This window comes from Monodelphis domestica, chromosome 1, assembly GCF_027887165.1.
Source record: "Monodelphis domestica isolate mMonDom1 chromosome 1, mMonDom1.pri, whole genome shotgun sequence".
Classification (NCBI taxonomy): domain Eukaryota; kingdom Metazoa; phylum Chordata; class Mammalia; order Didelphimorphia; family Didelphidae; genus Monodelphis; species Monodelphis domestica.
Window position 1 is genome coordinate 407614134 of NC_077227.1, and position 20551 is coordinate 407634684.

A 20551-nucleotide genomic window follows, 5' to 3' on the forward strand; every position below is an offset into this window, starting at 1 on the left:
GCCCTGGCAAAGATTGTTAATGCACTGAGGAGCTGAAACATCCTTTCACAGAAGGATCTAATAACACCTCCATCAACTAAAAGCCAAAGACTGGTAATACCAGGATGATTTGGATGTCAGTTCAGCCACCATATTCCTGGATTTAAAGGGAATCAGGAAGTTTAAGTATCCTCTTTTTACAAAATGAGAATACTAAAAACAGGACCAAAAGCAAGTTAAAGGTCACCCAAGCAAAACCAAGCAAAGTATTTCAAACAGACTGGAAACAGCATTTTTAAGAGAATGCCAGAATGATCAATCTGGTTTCAAAACCTGTCTAACGGGGGCAGCTGGGTTGCTCAATGGATTGAGCGCCAGGCCAAGACATGAGAAGTCCTGGCCTCAAATGCTTCTTACCTGTGTGACCCTGGGCAAGTCATTTAACCCCATTACCAAGACCTTACCACTATATTACCAATACATAGTATTGATTCTGAGCTAGAAGTAAAAATTTTAAAAAAGCAAAACCTGTCTAAATGACAGTTCAATGTGCTTGGATAAGTCATTATTGCTTTGAATATTCATTTTCTAAGAAAGGGGGAATAATACTTGAACTTTTACATATTACTACAAGATGTAGCACTTCATAAATGAAAATTGTTATAAATAGGATAAAAATGACTAGATTACAGAATTGAGTTCCTCTAATCTAAAGCTCTTGATTTAAAAGAAACTGAAACAAAACAAAGCCAGTATTCAAGGGATCATTATCTGCAGTTCATAGGGACCTTAGAAATAAAGTAATTCAACCTCTCCTTTTATAGTTGAAAAAAATCAAGACCAAAGTATATATAAAAAGACCTTCTGAATATCATTAGAATGGACAACAGTAGATAAAATTGCTCTATCAAGTGATTATATGACTCTAGAGTGCATAGTAATGCTTTTAAGACATGACCACTGTATAATTTGTTCCACTGAATTATACATGTTTATAGGGAGTTTGGGGGTTTTCTTTCCTCGAGGTGGAGTATAGAAAAGTGACAAGTAGGTGCTAACTTGAAAACAAACAGAATTTTTAAAAAATTAAAAATAAAGGCAAATTTTTAAAAAATTCTTCTATCAGGGCAAGTCAGCATCTTCTCTGAAACTGAATATCAAGTTTACCTATAGTTGACCTATACCACCTCACTTGCCTAGGATCATACATGACGATTAGTGGACGTTGTCTAAAGACTGCAGCAGGTCCTGGAGCAGGGTGCTCATCAAGGCATCAGCACCCTCCTGTAACAAAGGCAATGATTACTAGGTGTTAAGAGCAAAGGCAAAGTCACCGGAGGGGCTGTGAGGTGGCTCAGTGCACTAGGCTTAGATAAGCAGAGGTCCTGGACCGAAATCCGACCTTAGAAATTTCTGTGTTGCGTGATCTTAGGAAAGTCACTTAAAATTCATTGCCTTACTATCCTTCTGCACTTAGAAGTACTGATAGTGGCTCCAAGCCAGAAGGAAGATTTAAAAAAAAAAAACAATAGAAGTAAAAATAAAACATTCCTAGAGACATAGTGAAAACTATGTCCAAAGTCCCTGGAGCAATCGGAACACAAAAACTGTATACACTTGTATGAAGAAATCCAATCATTAAAAACTAGACTGGGAACAATTCTGACCAGGAACAAGGGTATTTCAGAAAATTTTTTTAAAGGACATAAGTCTTTCTCTGGAGGCAGAGTCCATTATGAATAAAACACCTTTTCTCAAAGATATTAAAATGAGAATTAAAATTTTTTGAATCTATGATTAGATGCAATTAGTTACTATCCAATGATCTTTTCCTCATCATTGTAGCATACCCATTAGACCTTAACCTCTCACCTCCAAAGTTTGTCCATGTTCCTTTTTGGGCTTTCGAGATCGTGCTTGTTTGATCTGTTTCATTTTTTCTTGGCCTTAAAAAGAGTATAGTCTGTTGTCTGCACTTGGTATCCAAAGGCAGTAAACATCTCTGATGAGCTAAGTTTGAGGAGAAGAGCTTTTAATTGAGCTAAAGAGGTCATTTAGCTCATTAGAAAAGAGGTATTTGCTCAACATCTCTCAGTAACCTAGAGCTGTCATGGATTCTAACTCCTAAAGGAGTCCTACATTACAAGGCAGACCATCTACAGTATTTTTCCACTGGCAGAATTAGACTCTGGAGGACTGAGCTCTACTAGTTATTCTCTTGGGCAACTATCTTTTCTCCAGAACTCAAAATGAGAGGACTGGATCAATCATCAGTAGATATCAGTTCTGAGGTGTCTAAAGTTGTTTTCCTCAATGTATGTAATCGACCATACACTGCACGGAGGTAGTTGGTTGTAACCTCTTGAAGATCTTCAGTGAAGATGTCACTTATATTGATAAAAAAGGCAACTTTGCATGTTCCTGCATTCATGCACCTGTGATAGATGTATATACCTGTAGTTTTCAAAGCATTTGCTTTTAGAGAGGGGAAATGGAAGACAGAATACAAAGCAGGTGCCATTCCTTCCCATTAGGGACAGACACCCCATAATAATGTGTCTATGAAGCTTAGTGTCCCACTAATAACCCTCTTTCCCTCTCATCTGCCCTGAACAGAAAGTCATATCCATGCATGTTCCCTTCGTATGACAGAAAGAACAAAGGAGACCATAGAGAAATACTGATTTTTAATTAAACCATTATAATAAGGTAAACTCTAGACATTCAGCAATTTCCATTCTAAAAATTGAGAAAACTGTTTAAACAAGGCAGTTTTTCATTTGTTATTGGGCTACTGTTACCAAAAAAATTATGAAACACAACAAAAAAAAGAAAGAAAAATTGTCAACAGTAATGTCCTTATTCTACAAAATAGCACCAGTAAAAGGTCTTAAAACCATTACAATAGCATTTGTGAAATGCTGTTTCCCCAGTTGCTTCCTCCCCTTAAAAAGGTACCCCAAAATGGAATTAAAAGACAGGTGTCATGGCAGATAAAAATTTTCTGGAGGAAGCCTCAGGGTTATTAGACTTTCCATCTTTTAGATGAAAAATAAAAGCAAAAGAAAAATGTGCATCTGAACCCTATATATGACCAACTGTCCAGAAAAAGGTATTGTAATATAGGACAATAGGATATCATGCAATTAACCTCAGAGACTACAGACAATGCACCTGGCAGTTATAAAGCAAAGTGCCACCTAGGTAAGGAGAAGATGAAGATTTTTTTTCTTCCTATACATTTTGAGAAAGCAAGTAAGAGAGCAGAAGTGACAAGGAGATTAGTGATATGGAGAGATATAATATACACTTCATTTCACTGACTGCTCAACCTGGGACCTAGTGGCTACAATATGACACTTGAGATGGACCCAAAATCCTGATAAAGAATAAGTGTGTCTGTTTACTTTTCCAGACCTGTATCCCCCCCCCCCCCCCATTTAGGGCTATCTTGCAGTAGGAGGAGGACAATAAATAATTTGGGTTTAGTTTGTGTCAACAATTTTCTTTAAAAGCACTGGAGATGTGTCAGGACCAGCCCTGCTGGATTCATCACTTTCCAAAATGCCTGGAGGTATTTCACGGGCTTTGACTTGTACCCAAAGCTTTCCAAAAATCATTATTTCTTGGTTATTGTTTTTTTAATATTCTTAGGGTGAGGGAGTTTTTATTTTTTTATTTTAACAAAGTAGAAAATATTTGACTAAAGAAGGACATACAAATTATTCTTAATAATTAGAAAAACCATCATATGCTGCTAACAGTACTTTGAGCTCTATCTGTTCAATAAATCAGTCTGTCAATAGTTTCAATAAGCTACATTTGCATCTTTCCCATCAGGATTATATATTATTGAACAAGGAGCAACAAACAAAAAAAATTTTTTTTAATGAAAAGCTTGACACCTGTGTTGTCTTATTGATTCAGAATATGACCTAACAAGACTTGACATGTACTTTAGCCATCATTTTGGGAGGGAAAAAAAAAGAAAAACTAAAAATTTCTATTTCAAGTGTAGTTAAAAAAAAAAAAAAGCATGATCTTGCCCCACTCAGCGGCCACAAAGTAGTAGGACTTGTCTGTAGGCTTCAGAGAAATAGTTTGCACAGGTCTTCAGAAGGAGTGAGCCTCAAATAAAAAGAGTCCCACTGAGCAAATGGGGAAAAGTCTGAGGTACATGTAATGACTGATGATTTGGGTCTTAGTCTGACCTTATTCATCACAGCAACAAAATCGAAGAATAGCAAAGACTAGAACTTAGAGGGGATGATGAGCAGTTCTACCATCACTGATACTGGTTCTTCCCCAATGTCAACCCTCCACCAATGGTCAAATCCCCTTCCACCTGTAAGTTCCAGCCCATGTGTTATTCACAGGCAAAGTAGTCCTTCAGTGGGGCAAAAAGATGTCGGATAACAGGGACGCTCCAGGATCTGCCCAGCAACTTCTGTCGAGCACCTCGACCCATGTTTGACACGTCGGTGTAATGAACAGGAAAGCCAAAAATTCTGGGAGCAGGAACAAGGCAAAACATGGGGATGTGAGAGGCAGCAAAATGTATTCCCCCGTGACAGGTGCCAAATTTTCCTGGGTTAAGAGCATGGTTAAGGCAAGGTAAGGGTCCCTAAAGATGCATCTATACTAAAATTCCCAAAATTGATCTGGCCAAATCTTAACATGTAAAACACAAGTTTAGAATATCATTTGGAAGTTAACTCAATTGGATAAAACAATTCAGTTTTGTGGGTCAACTAATATCCAATCATTCCCCAAAGGCATTATATCTTATATCAGCAAGAGCTAACAACTAAAATTAATATAGCTCTTATAATATTTGCAAATGCAAATGCAAAGCATTATACAAATACTAGCATTAATGATGGTAACAAATAACATTAACACTTACTATATGCCAAACACCCTGCTGAGCACTTTAGCTATTTTCTAATTTAATCCTAGAGGTAGATGCTATTATCATGTGAGGTTTACAGATAAGAAAACTGAGGAAAACACAGATTAAGAGACTTGCCCAGGGTCACAGAAAATAATTGCCTGAGGTCAAGAGCTCAGGCCTTCCAGAATCTGGGTCCAAGTGTTCAGATTTACCATATCTCCTGCCCACTACAAAAGTAATATACCATAGTATCCATTAAGATATGACTATTTGTAATTGCCTTTTTTGTGACACTAAAGATAATAAAGTGGCAGAGTCAGGTTATCTGGGCTCCAGTTAAGAAATTAATATTCTATAATGAAACATGTCATTTACCTCTAGATAAAGAAGTGGGCTCATTACAGATTAGGGGGGGGGGAGAAATAGTTAATAAGGAATGTTTTGCTTGACTATGCATATTTCTAATGGGTTTTGGTTTTCTATGTTTATCAATGTATGAAAAGAGGAGTGAGAGAAAATGTGAAGTGGGCAAATTTTTTAAAAGGGAGAGAGATATCTATGATAGTAAGCATATCAATTCACCTCCAAGAATAGAAGCTTCTTTAACTATAAAAACAATGTGATTGGAATAAACATCTTCATAAGGTCACTACCACCAGAGATGAGGAGAGATCACATGCTCCTCTGACCCAGATCCAAGATTGATAATATTTTATCTAAAATCCTAGATATCTGCCTAGCTTTAATGTAGTAATGAAGAGAGCATGAAAATAATATGCACCTGCCCTGGTATCTAAACACAGAGAATGATCATCAAGAAATCAGCAGCCAAAGACAAAAAAATGCTGGTATCTTGGAAATCTGTATTTGGTCACTGCCAAATGGGAAGCTAGCAAACAGACTGACTATATGTTAATAAGGCTTAATGCTACTTGATATTTTCTCTTTATATACTTCAAGCAAAATTGGACATCACCATATACTGATTATTGGGTCATTCCCATTTCATCCTTGATCATAACATATATCATATCATATAAGCTCAAATAGAGAATAGGTCTTCATATTACTTGATATTCTACCTTTATATACTTAAAGCAAAACTAGCCATCCATCACTCTACCTTAACTATTGTAATATTCCCAAATTATCCTTCAAATCTTCAGTCTACTTGTCTTAAATGAGGCTTCGTCCTGGTCACCCTGGCTCCTAGGAAGTAGTGATCTAATTAAACACATGTCCAAATATGTACTAGTGATATGCATGGAAGCTTTGTCTTCCCAAATAGGCTAAGTTTCCCAAGAACAGAGACCCACCCAGAGTCAAAGGGGGAAAATAAACTTTGAATGAAAGACAGGATGGGATGAGAAAAGGGAAGCCCAGGAACAGATATGCAAGAAAGTGTCAAGCAACTGGATTTTCTTGCATACATTTCACAAGTGTGTAGGTTAGGAAATCACCAATTCTATCATTTCAACTACACTTGACCCCATTCCAACCCACCTTCTCCATTTCTGTCTGGGCCTTCTACCATGAGTCTGCTCACCTTTCTAGCTCTGTGCACCATAATATATCTTCTTTGCCATTCATGATTACAGGGAATTGTTGATTTTTCCCCTGTTTGATCGAGTTCGACTTAGTTGTTATTGTCTGTACTTTCTTTAACTGGGGAATAAAAACATCAGGTAATGAACAAAGAAGACTACAGAGTGAGCATGGGGGCAAAAGAAGGTCTGATCCAAGTGGAAGACAAAGCTTTATTCGGTTAAAAGTGAGGAAAGTCTGAAAGCATTGTCTGGACAATTCCAGGTCAGGGAGAAAAAAAAAGGATGAAAGCCAGGCAAGTCAGTCACAATCAATAGAACTCTAAACTGACCCAATTTACTGGAGCAGCCAAGACCCTAGGCTAAGTTAAGCCATTTCTGTTATCTTCTCTGATAAAAGAGAAAGAAAAAGCAACTCAGGGTTTCTGATCTTCAAGAAGGTTCTATGTAACAATTCAAAAATTCAGCTCTAGAAATCATTCAGCTAGAAGCCAACAAAGGAGTTAATGTGAAATATGCCTTATTAGTCTGGCCAGACTTTTACAGGGCATACAAAAGAAGTGGGGACCATGGGAAAAAGACAGGGAACTCACATTAAGGAGTCCAAAGGGATATCTCTTTCCTAAGGGAAAGGACCCATAAACATCAAATCCTTAGACCGATGTACAAGGGCACACAGATATTCATAATGAAGTAGATATTGTTTCAGAACAATCTTACCTTCGCTATCCTATTGTACTCCAGGCAGTCCTGAAGCTCGAGTTTATCGGTCTTTGATGCTATCACCGGCCTGGGAACAGGCAAAACTCATTATGTTCTACAACTCACAAATGAATCTACTCTGCTTCCAATTGCTTTCTAAGCCACTGATCGCTTTATAGACTTATAAAGGTGTTAAAGAGTAGCAAGCAATGAAACAACTTGTTAAGGTAGCCCAAAAGCCACATCAATAGAATAGGCTCCAAAAGAAGATGGAAACACACATCAAGAATGAGTCTTAGTAGCAGTTTTTAGAAGACACAACACTAGAGCAAAAAAGAGGAATAAGGGCTGTAAAAAGGACTTTGGGGAAGGGAAAAGAGTGGAGGTCATGGGTAAGTGCTGGTTTTGTTGAATTGCTTGAAAAGATAAAAAACAAAAAGCTGATATATTGAACTACCTCAGACTAATTCTAAATTCCTATCTGAAGGTCTTCAAGTGGAGATTGCATATTCACTTGTTAGGGAGAGCATTCTGAAACACAGAAAAGGTCTGGGACAAAGCTTCTAAATTCTGAAAGAGAAGGAACTATGTGTGGTGCAGGAAAAGGAAATGAGGATTTAGAGTAAAAAGGAATTACACTATCTAGCTGATGATACAAATGGTTCATGGTATGGAGGAGAGAAGCAACTTTGTCCATAGCAAAATATAGGAGAGGGTACTACTACTACTACTGATATGAATGCATATATATATATATATATATATATATATATATATATGCACATGCACACATATCAGTAGTGTATATATATGTGTGTGTGTGTATATATACAAACACATACATATATACATACATACATACACACACATGAATCCCAAGAGTTCTTAATAAAACCCAAAGGAATAGGGAATAATTTGGCAAAAGAAGAAAGAATTTATGAAATCCTGGTTCTGTTCTCAATAAATCATGATGACTAAATCATTCTCCTTACTCAAGGCCTCAGTTACTTCACCTAAAAGCTTATATAAGGTTCATAGAAAATGACATCCAAGAAGCATGGAAGGTAATTTACATGATCCAAATCAAACTTAGGTTGAAAAAACTAATTTTCAGAACATTTTTCAACAATAGCCTGAGTACTAAAACCAATCCCCCAAATTATCCGTTATTTATACATACTAGGATTCTATGACCATAAACTATTTATTCGTAACTGGAATATAAAAGATGCTAATTCAAACTAGATTTTAACACTAAGAAATGAGAGATTTAAGTCTTAGAAAGAATGTCCTACCATTAGAGGGAAATAGCATTGGACATTTACCAAAGACAGGCTTCTTCCTATCAAAGGACAACAATAGAACTCTACACAAATCCAAAAAACTAAATAAATAAATAAAGCTCATAGAACATCCTTCCCTTTTTTGTGATTAGAGAAGATGAACATTCATACTATGTTCTTCCTCTGAAATTCTTAAACAACAAAAGGACCAAAAAGGGGCAACTGGCATAATTAAGATTCCAAAATTCTTAGTGATGGAATAACATTCATGTTTCAGGGTTGACTATTAAAAGTGACAAGCAGAGGGGGCAGCTGGGTGGCTCAGTGGATGGATAGCCAGGCCTAGAGACGGGAGGTCCTGGGTTCAAATCACACCTCAGACACTTCCCAGCTGTGTGACCCTAGCAAATCACTTGACCCCCATTGCCTAGCCCTTGCCTAGCCCTTATAGCTCTTCTGCCTTGGAACCAATACATAGTATTGACTCCAAGACAGAAGGTAAGGGTTTAAAAAATAAAGTGACAAGCAGATCACTGTCTCCAGAGACAATAGCTCTGATATACAGTGGAGTAAAAAATGTGAATCTATGTTACACTTGCAAAACTCTACTATAATCTTCTACAGCTAGAAGTAATAAATTTAATATACCCCAGAAATGAAAGCTGTGTGACAGAAGGGCTCATTTTCCTTAGGCCCAATACTTAGAACACAGTAGGAACTTGTTTTGTTAAATCTCAAATAATAGGCCATTACCTATAAATATCCAAAGATAACAAATATAATAATGAGGTAGGTACTAGGTACTTATTCTTTCTCTCCAAAATAATCACTGTGATCATCACAAATAACATGTTTCACATTCAGCAACAAAATATTGCCCTGTGAGCAGAATATATTTGAAAATTAGCAACAGCATGAGCATTAATTAGCCCAGGACATTATCACAATTCAAATTCAAGAGACTTGTGATCTTTGATCTTTCACTACATTAATCATATAACTCACTGAGACTAAGGATGATATAATGGTCACTAATAGTAAACAGGGCAAAGCTCTATGGATTGCTAAGAACAACTGATGAACTGAATATATTCACTCATCATGAACCATGATGGTTTTGATCAAAAATACTCATCTGATCAATTAAGTAAGGAATTCTCTCCTCATCCTCCCCAAAAATATTTTCTAAAATGCCTGAAGAGAAATAAGATTTGAATAAATCATATTTAAGCTCACATCTATTCCTTCTATACTGCCCACAAAGAGGGTAAAGAAGTAACAAGTTGCAAATGCATCCCATTGAGTCAAAACCCCTGACAGAGGGTCAAACCCAGGAAAAAATTCTATTTGATTAATTCCATCCTCAAGGCCTTACCTTGCCAGTTCACTTGAGAGTTTATTGTCACAGATTAAAGAGCTACAAAATAGTACTGTTCCCTATATTACCAGGTCTAGCAGTTAAAATCGCTAATAAAATTAGGTATAGGAAGCTGACTAATCAAAAATAAAGGAAAAATGGGATGTCAGAATTAAATCAGGGGAAATTAAATGACCAAAAAAAAAATATATATATATATATATAAAAAATTTCAATCCATGGAATGTCACAAAGTCAGGGTAATCCATACCATAATATTATCATAGTACTATTCCAATGATAAAGACTTCTATTGCTGCATCATTTAAGAGCCAACAGTCTTATAATAAAGAGGTAAATTCAGTGGACAACAGATAAAAGTTGGTAGTCTGACACCAAAAAGAAACTCTAGCTTTATTTCAAGTGGACTGTGAAATAATCATCTTTCCCCACCTCTATAAAATTCAATAACCCACACAAAAGAGGTGATGTCTGTCTCATGTCTCTCCTGTCAGAAATTTACCTATTAGAAAGCTAAAATATTCTGCAGGTAATCTAAAATAGTGAGCAGGGAACAAGGAGTGGGAGAAACATGTTTGTATATTTTCTTGAGGAGCCTTACTAAACCGGGAACCTGAGTAAAAAATTCATTATCTGGCCCCCAAGGAGTAGATATATAAAACCTGAGAAGGCAAGAGATAACTGGTTACCTGTTCATCCCAGGCAGGTTGCCCCAGTAATAGCGGGCTCGATGGGCAGCTGAAACTTTGATGGCATCAATCATTACAGGGTTACACTGTAGGTGAATAGGAGATTGTAAAAAAAAAACAAAACAGAAACAAATAAACATCAAATTGGATAAATTGGGATCAATAAGAACTAGAAAAGAAAAGCCTTAAAGGCAGATTCAGGGGCCTCTATTGCTGACTCCAAGGAGAATGTATACACAAGTACTTTCCAACACGGAAATGTTAATAATTATTATCACTCATAGCACTACATAGGACAGGGCATGGAAAATATTGTCACAATGAGTTCTAAAGATTTATAGCTTAAAGTATAACAAGGAAGAGCAAGGGAAATATAAGGCACACCAACTAAACTATTTGTCTTGGGGGTCCAGGATGGAATTAGAGGGATCTCAGAAGAGATCTTCAACAACAGTTGTCCTCTGTTTCACCTTAAAAATTATCAGTGGGTGGAGAGGGGGATATAATGAGGTATATTCAAAGGGCTTGTAAATTTATCTCAAAGAACAAAAGCATATTATAACAAGCATATCTTTGATGGGAAGTAATCTCACCTGTGGTAATTTAAATGTTACATCATCTCTTTGTACCACTAACCAACATCTGAAGATAGTTTAAAATCCCATCCCACAATTCTTTCTCCTAGCTAACTAGATTACTCACCTCTAAAAACCTTGAGATGTCCCTCTTATCATTGACCCTCATGGCCACAACATTCTCAAACATCCAGAAGAAAGGGCGTTCATCCCCTTCTTTGGGGCGAGTATAATTGAGCAAATGGTAGAATTCAAAGAAGAGCCTTCCTGTGCCTTCTGTTGTGGATAGAAGAGAAAGAAGATTGGAAAAAAAGACAGAGAAGATCCCTGAATGCCAGGTCTCTCAATTAAAGAGTTGCACCATCTTTTGTATATGGTAGACTCAGTGAAATACTCTCTATACTTTTTTTTTTGTAATGTTGACTATCTGTCTTAGAAGAACAGTAAGGGCTAGGCAATGGGAAGTTAAATGACAGGTCATAAAACTGAGGACATATTTGAACCAAAGACCTCCTATCTCCAGGATCCACTGATCCACATTCTTAAAAACCTATAATTGTATACCAATGTTTCCCTTCGCAATATAAACATTAGTTGGAAATATTTTAATATAACATAATAAAATTTAGAAACAAAAAGAAAATTAAAGATGATTTTCTCTAATCTTTGGCCATAAAAAAGACCCTTTGACTCCTGAATCTTTTACATATTTAGGAACTATTCCATTGCTCAAAACAATACAAATATGAATCAAGTTCTGGCCAGAAAGAAAGCAAATAAAATAAAAAAGGTAAAATAACCTTTGGCCAAGCTTTCCATTGATTTTTCTAAGTGAGCTTTCACCTCTTTCCTAGGGAATCAATTTCTTCAAAAACAAAATGAAAAAAGGAAATACATCGTTTCTTCCATTTCAAAAATTCTATGCAGAAATAAATTAATGCCTACTTAAGGACCTTATAATGCTACAAGAATTTCTTCAATTTTGTATTTTCTGTTCTTGTCAGATTAGTCCAAATATGAGAAAGTAACATTAAAATTATTATAGTGTCTGCCTTCTTACAAGTCATTTTTTTGGTGAGGAATTTAAGAAGTTAGCTATAGCATTTGGGAGCATTTATTTGTTTGTGGTCCACAGATAGGGGACATTTCATAAATTTTTAGATTATTTTTAAGGATTAGTCCTTTAAATCAAGTATCATATTTTATTTAACCATCTCCACTCTCATCTACAAGGCACTACTTTCTAACTTTTTATTATCACAAAATTGAGTAAATGAAGCAAAAACAAAGAAACCAATAAACACTATGACTACCATAATATAAACTGAAAGAATCACATAATTATGCTGATTTTTTTCTTTAAACATATAATATGGATTATATCCCTGGGAAAGTGGGAATACTGAGAGAAATATTGGGGACAAAAAAGATCAATAAATTTTTCTGACAACTTTAATTGTCATATGGAATGGCTTTGAGAAGGGAAAGGAGGAAAGATGTGGAAAAAAATTAAGCATATAAAAAGCAAATATATTAAAAAACATTTTTCTTTTTAAAAAGAAACTTTGGCCCAGGTAAGAAAAGGGTGCTAAATCTATTAGGGAAAATAAAATTCTTTTAAAATATAAAAAAGGGGCAGTCAAAATGATGGAGAAAACACACAGACACATTTGATATGTTCCAAATTAGCCTCCAAAATCTATGAGGCCTCAGAATGAATTCTGGAGCAACTTAAACAAGGTAAAGTAATTTTTCAGGCAAAAAAACTTAGAAGATGCAGAGGAGAAATAGCCCACCAGTGTGGAGGTGGAGTAAGAGTACCAGGACAGGGTCCACCACAGCAATAGGCCCTTAGGTACAGCTAAAGCACCAGCACTGGCTTCCAGAACTCTTAGCCACAGATGGTAAGAGGGGAGCAACCAACTACTCACAAAGGTTATGACACGGATCACCTTGTTGGCTCTGGAGGAAAGACTCTTGTTGTACTGCCAGTACACAGATCCAATAAACAGTCCTGGGGCACAGACTCAGGGGGAGGAGGGACAACAGAAACACACCAACATTTGGGGCCATGGGGGAGAAGGGGATGCTGGGTCAGTGTTGCAAGGTGGAAGAATGTAGTTACTCAAAGAACAGTCCAAAGCTTTAGAAAGTATTAAACACACTTCTTTCATCATACCATCTTGGAAGAATTGAAAAAGTAGGTAGATAATCAGAATCAGCTTTGAAGTTAGCTACACAAAGAACATGAAGCTTGCAACAGTGTACTGCTGCCTTCATCTCAGTTACAGAATGCAACTTAACAGTTTTTGAAATTAAATGACTGGAAAAATGAGCAAACAACAAAACAAGAAAAAAACAAAATCAATTATTTTGGCGACAAGGGAGACAAAAACACAAACTCAGAAGACAATATTGCTGTATGCAAAGCCTCCAAGAAAAATATGAATTGATCAAGGCCAAAAAGAATTAAAATAAAAGCTCAAAAAGGATTTAAAAAACTAAATAAGCAAGGTAGAAAAAATTAGGAAAAGAAATGAGTGATACTAGAAAATTATAAAGAGTCAATAGCTAGGTAAATTAGGAGGCACAAAAGAAATTAATACCTTAAAAAACATAAGCCATTTAGAAAGAGTCACAAAAATCCAAAGAAGAGAAGAACTCCTTAAAAAAGTAAAATCAGCCAAATGGAAAAAGATGAATAAAAATTGACTGAGAAAAACTTCTTAAAAAAGAGAACTCCTTAAAGTAGAATTGGCCAAATTGAAAAGAAGGTACCAAAGCTCACTCAAGAAAATCAAGCCATAAAAATGAGAATTAGACAACTGGAAATTAATGATTCCATGATATATCAGCAAAGTCAAAGGAATGAAAAAATAATAGAAAATGTGAACTATCTCATTGGGAAAACAATTAACATGGAAACTAAATGCAGGAGAGATAGTTAAAGAATTATTAGACAACCTGAAAGTCATGATCAAAAAGACCTTAGACATCATTTTTCAAGAATTTATCATGGAAAATTGCCCTATTATTTTAGAAACAGATGGCAGAATAGAATTTAAAAGAATGTAACAATCACCTCCTAAAAGGGATCCCAAAATGATAGATAACTCTCAAGAATATTATAGCCAAATTCTAAAATTCTCAGTTCAAAGAGAAAATATTATATATAAGCAGCCAAAGAGAACCAATTTAAATATCATGGGAGCACAATCAGGACAACAAGATTTAGCAGCTACTACATTAAAGGATCAGAGGGTCTGAAATATGATATTTTAGAAGACAAAAAACTAGGATGACTTCAACCAAGAATCAATAACCTAGCAAAACTGAGCCTAATCCCTCAGGGGGGAAAATGGATATTTAATGAAATAGAGGACTTCCATATATTCCAGATAAAAAGAGCAGAGCTGAATGGGAAATTTGACTTTTCAAATACAAGATTCAAGAGAAGCATAAAAAAGTCAACAGGACTACTATTACTAGGTTTAATCTCAAAGAGATTAAAAAGAAAAAAAAGAAAAGAATGTTCCTATATGTACAAAAATGTTTAAAGTAGCCTTTTTGAGAGGATAAAAGAAATGGAAAATGAGGGAATACCCATCAACTAGTGAGTTGATTGGTTAAGTTGAGGTATATGATTATTATACAATACTACTGTGCTATAAGAAATGACAAGCATTAAGAGCTCAGAAAAAGCTGGAAAGACTTACACAAACTGAAGCAGAATGAAATAAGCAGAAACAGGAGAACATAGTACACAGTGAAAGGAATACTATACAATGAATACTGAATAAGTTAGCAATTCTCAGCAACACAATGATGCAAAATTATCTCAAAGAACTCATGATAAAAAGTGCAATCTGCTTTTCCAGAGAAAAAGAACTGATAGTCTAAATCCAGACCCCAAAAAACTTTTTCACTTTTTGTGATTAATATGGAAGAGTTGTACATAATAGTACCATGTAAAATCTATGAAATTACTTACCATCTCTACTAGGAAAGTAAGAGGGAGATTGGTAGGAAGAGGGAAGGAGAGAGAATGACTCAATATTCTTTGGAAAATATTGGAAAAAATTAAAAGAAAAATAAGAAAATTGTTGGGAAATATTTATACCTGTGAGGGGAGAAATTAAAAAATGAACCTCACAAATATCAGCTTTCAGTATCTTTGCCAAGACAGATTCAAGAGGGCAATCTTTGTAATGAACCTCAAACTTTTGACTTTTTTTTTTTTAATGAAACTCACTTCCTTGGGAAACCTACCAACCCACACAGAAAAGTCAAAAATATTGGATCTCACCATACAAGCCCTTCCTGGCAGGATTCACATTGGAAAGATCATTGCATGGACTTCCACCAATAAGCAAATCAAATGGTCCCCATTCATCAATCTGCAAAACAAACAAGTACAGTTAGTACAGTTTTATCAGAATATATCTGAGAAACTGGGAAAAGATTATAACCATAAACCCTGGAAAACAATAGGCAAACCAGGATTCCCTGCCACATTCCATTTCAGAAAGACATATGGAATTCTTTCTTTTAAAATACTGCCCAGGTTCAAACAAGATAAAAAAATGAAATAAAAAATAAATACTGCCCAATATGAACAATTAACATTAAATAAACGCCTACTATGTGTCAAGCTTTGTGTTATAACTAAACAAGAAGCTTATAAGTACAATGCAAGCTACATAGAAAATAAATAGAACCTGGAATTTGGAGGGGTTAGGGAAGGCTTCTTGTAGAAGCTGGGTTTTAACTGAAAGCAGGGAAGTCATTATTCAGTGAGGAGGGAAAGCATTCAGGGTATGGGGAACATCCCAAGAATATGCCCAGAGATGAGACAGAGTCTCATTCATGGAATAACAGGAGGCCAATGTAATTGAATTTAGGAGTACATGTTAGGGAATAATGTATAAGAAAACTAAAAGAGTAGTAAGAAGATAAAGGACTAAGTTATAAAGCGTTTTGAATGCCAAATGGAGCATTTGACCCTAAAAGTAACAGTAAACTACTTAAATTTACTGAGAGAACTAGAGGCAGGGGAGAAAGAGGGTAAAGCAGTGACATATCCCTTAGGAAACTCACTTTAGTGGCTGAATGGAGACTGAATTCTGGAGTGGCAAGAGACTTGAGGTAGGCAGAACCCCCAGGAGGCCACTTCAATAATGAAAGAATATGGTGATGAAGATATGCACTTGAGGGTAATATTATGATACAAAGGGGTTTATAACAAGAGATGTATATGAAACATAGTATTCCTATTAGATTCCAACTCCAGTAACACATATAGACTTTAAAGAAAAGATGTTTCTAACTACAAAGATATACAACTATACACCACAAATACACCAAAAAGGATGGAATACCAAAACACAGCCTTGTGGAAATCCAAGAAAGAAAGCTGGTCAGTTTCTAGATCCAAATGAAAAGTGTCTAAAGATTAAGTCAAAAGATCCTCCAAATAGTCCTACTAAGTTAACTTGAACCTAAAGTTGGGTAGGATGGGGAAGGAGGAGAATTCACTCACCTGACGCTTTGTGATGTTTCTGACATCATGAACATATTTGATATTGCCTTCATGCTTGACTGTTCCAACAGCAATGGAATCCTCACAGATCTCTGAAGCAATATACTTGTCTACCTTGATGCCTAATTCTTTTAGCACTAAGTAGCCTGTCAAAGGCAGAAGAAAACAATGAAGCCTCAATTTCTATTCCTGTCCTACAGGGGAAGGGTTGCATATGATTAAGATAACCAAATAGACCAATGTAGGATAATATAATGGTAGAGCTTGAAAGCCTCACTGGAAGCAGAAGTGACAAGAGGCTTGCTATAAATTGGAGAGAAGATAGAAATCCAAGAAAAGAATAAGTTCTGAATGCAAAGTGTTTCACTGTGAGCCAAATGACCAAGTGGCAATCTGAGGCACATCTTCAACTAATAAACTGCCAAATCAGGAAATTATCTATTAGAACATGACATGTTAGGAGAAGTAAAAGAAACAACCCATAAAAGCACAAAGTAAATGTAGCTTCAAGCTGTAAGGACATCAACTTTTTCTTCCATGATTTGACTATGAACTAATTGGGGAAGCTAGAAGGGCTCATAGCAATATGTATATGGAACATGCCAAATCATCCAAAGAGAAGTGAGAAATTTCTGACAGTTTTTAAGTAGGAAAACATGACCTCTGGTTGCTTGTAGGTCAAATACATTGATACTGGACTTGGGTGACCATGAATCCTCTTGTGCTAATATTTTTCTCATTTATCTAAGCTTCTTCTTGAAAGATAGGAGCATTTACTCAACTAAATTCCAAGAATTCTAAGCCTGCAGCTTGGGAGGGTCTGGAAGAACAAATGTTCCATTAGCATAGCAGAAGCCAAGGGTCACCCTCATGGAGGGGACTATGAGAGTTCAGATCAAGATTCAATTGAGAGTAACCTTGTATGGTGTGCGATTAAGGTAAAAGAGGAGCAAATGGGTGGAAAGAAGGTATCAAATAAGCACAAATATTTCCTCCAAACAGAATATGAAATTCTTCACTTGTCCAAAGGTAGAATTCTTGCTTTTGTCAAGTGTTCCAATTACATAAGAGATCTATATTTGTCTCCTCTTAACTCAAAAGGCCTAGGTCAGCCTGTCATTACTCGTAACCTGGACAAATGTTTCCTGCCTATTAGTTAATACTCAAACATTCCAACTCCTACCATGCTTTACATGGGATGTTTTCCCTTAGGTCTGCCTAGAAAGACTAACTTTTTCAAGACTAAGCTTATGTATACCACATAAAAGAATCCATTTAAATCTCATCCCCTGTCTTTTGAAGGGCTTTTACATGATTGCAAATAACCATCCAATAAATTTTAAGCAGGGATTCTTTACCTACAGTACAAAGGTATAGTACATGTTTAATCATTTTTAAAACTTTTATTTCTTTTCCCTTTTTAGTTTTATTTTTATTTATTTATTGATATTTTTATTTAATTAATTAATTTAGAGTATTTTCCCTTGGTTATATGAATCATGTTTGTTCCCTCCCCCCACTGGCCTCCTATAGCCAACTGGGAAATTCCACTGGGTTAAGACTCTTTTAAATGCAGTTAAAGATCTAATTAAGGACTAGCTAAGGTGTCCACTAATTTTGTCAAGCCTCCTCTGGCAAGCAGGCTAAGAGATATGCCATCTAGTAAGGACTATCTAATGTAAATTTTTTGAAAATACAATGGGTCATTTTTATTACACGCCCTAACTTAATTCACAAAATCCTAAATAACTTCAGATGTTTCCCTCATTTTTGCTAACAAAGGAAGTCTCAAAATTAACATTTTTTTTAATCAGTTCTCCCATACCCACTAATTAAAGACTGGGATTATGAGAAAGAACCAGTGTTCCTACCAAGGGGATAGAGATAAAGAGGTCATCATCTTCTACATCATTCCTATATCAAGAGGAAAAAAGGTCAGAAGCATTTTCAGGAGACTCACCTGTGGCTATGCCATCAAAAAGGGACAAGACTCTGATTGGTCGTCTCCTTGATGCAGGGACAGCTGGATACAATTTTGGAACTGCCTATCCAACAAAATAGTAGCAAAATAATTAAACAGGTACTGAAAACAATTGGGTTGTATGTCTCTAATAGAAACAAGCTACATTCTGAATGACAAGATCCCAGTTTCTTAATCATATTCTCAACCAAATTCCTAGTCTTTTATTCAGTAACTCGTATGTAAGGAAAGAATCATTTTCAGATGGTCAACTCAAAAGTTCTGGTATAAGAAAATCCACATACTGCGTCTTCTGAACAGATACCTGTGAATAAACCAGTATAAATGAACGTCAGGAAAGTTTTTCCCCCTCTTTTCCTTAGATAGGAGCTTTAATGACTAACCATTGTTGGTAGAGCTGGGAATAGGTCCAATCATTTAAGCAAAACCATTTGTAATTATGCCCCAAAAGTTAAGCAAATGTATATACCCTATTGGCTTGATCCTCTGGAATCATGAGAAAACACATTTCCCTCCTCCAACAAAGCCATAATGTACTTTTTCAGACAAGGATAATGTGAGTTTTTGATGATTGACTTCTGCTTTGTTTATGAGGGCAGAGACTGTCTTGTGCCTCTTTTTGTATTCTCAATGCTGAGCACAGTGCCTGGCACAGCACAGAAATTAAATGAATGTTTATTAATAGTATGAGGTAGCATCATTGAGGAAAGAACTACATTTTCCCAAAACTGTGTTTGGTAGGCAAACCTGGTATACCTATTACTTTCCTGAGTTTGTGGTTATTACCTTTTTCTGGTCTGTGGGGTACATTCTGATATAACCAAAGTATATCACTATTATATTTTCTAGAATGATGAATGAGAACCACTCTTGATTTGTTTATTGGTAGAAGTCAATGCAATATCAAATGTGAAATTTGCCAGGAAATGCCCATATGATAAGAACTAGTACTTCTCAGTTTTCTGAGAGATTTGAGAAGTTTCCAGGGAAGTTACACTCAAAGAAAAGTAAAAGGCTGGGGGATTCATTACAAAGGCTACCCCCTTATGTCCCAGCTAAGAAAAATATTAAGAAAAATCTTGTAGAGATCATTTTTTCCACTTTAAAATGTAATTTGTATTGTTCCCCAAACTCTTCAAAAGGGAAACTGTTCTAGAGAAAACCCTGGATCTAACCCAAAGTATAAGACTTAAAAGCTAGAAAGGATAGTAGACCTGGCAGATGCAGATCTTGAAGACTAAAGAGAGCCTGTCTCATTTGTTTGGGTTTTTTCCAACAAAAATCTATACTCTTCCTCCCACCATCTCCAGGCCAATGAAAAGGAAAGAGAAACAAGTGTGGTTTCAGAGAAAGAATCCAATAAAAGGGCATATAGTACAATTTGCTGGAGAAAGCCAATCTTTTTCAGTGTTCCAGATTGCCTCACGGTATTTACACAAATAAGGTCATTTCTTACAAAAGTTCATCCTTCATGTAGATTCATTTTGTCAGAGGAAGGCAATGTCTAACCATTTCCTTTCCCTTAAGATACCAAATTATTCATGTAGAATATTTCAATTTCTTCATGACATTTAACTCTATTTACATACATAGAATGAAACTGAGTGCATACAGCAGAAAGGAAGGTGATAAAAAAATCTCTAAACTTAGTGAAAAAACCAGTACTATGTTTTTAAAAGCCTTACTTTCCCTCTTAGAATCAATACTAATTATCAGTTCCAAGAAAGAAGAACAGTAAAGGCTAGGAGACTGGGGTCAAATGTCTTTCCCAGGTGACACAGCTAGGCAGACTATGAGGCCAGATTTGAATCCAGGATTTAAGGACTCTCTAGTCTCGAGGCGTGACTCTCCATCCATTGAACCATAAAGCTGCCCTGAAAACCAATGCTATTTTCCATCATAGAATCAATACTGTGTATTGGTACCAGGGCAGAAGAGTGGTAAGGTCTAGGCAAAAAGGGTGAAATGACAACCAGTACTACTTAAT

At 35.9% G+C, this 20551-nt stretch overlaps 1 protein-coding gene across 4 annotated transcripts in view; it reads right to left on the reverse strand.

The window, feature by feature from the left end:
• Window positions 1-2382: 2382 nt before the first annotated feature.
• DNMT3B (DNA methyltransferase 3 beta) overlaps window positions 2383-20551 on the reverse strand; it is a 63536-nt gene continuing 45367 nt past the window's right edge. For 2 of the 4 annotated variants that reach the window (XM_056811948.1, XM_056811949.1), the window contains exons 15-22: window positions 18544-18628; window positions 16584-16729; window positions 15351-15441; window positions 11172-11320; window positions 10470-10555; window positions 7138-7207; window positions 6420-6538; window positions 2383-4487 (exon numbers count right to left, since the gene is read on the reverse strand). In XM_056811948.1, coding sequence (XP_056667926.1) covers window positions 4346-4487; window positions 6420-6538; window positions 7138-7207; window positions 10470-10555; window positions 11172-11320; window positions 15351-15441; window positions 16584-16729; window positions 18544-18628 — 888 coding nt within the window. In that variant the 3' untranslated portion in view covers window positions 2383-4345. The remainder of the gene's footprint in view (window positions 4488-6419; window positions 6539-7137; window positions 7208-10469; window positions 10556-11171; window positions 11321-15350; window positions 15442-16583; window positions 16730-18543; window positions 18629-20551) is intronic. The other 2 variants (XM_056811947.1, XM_056811950.1) reach the window with 2 other exon arrangements.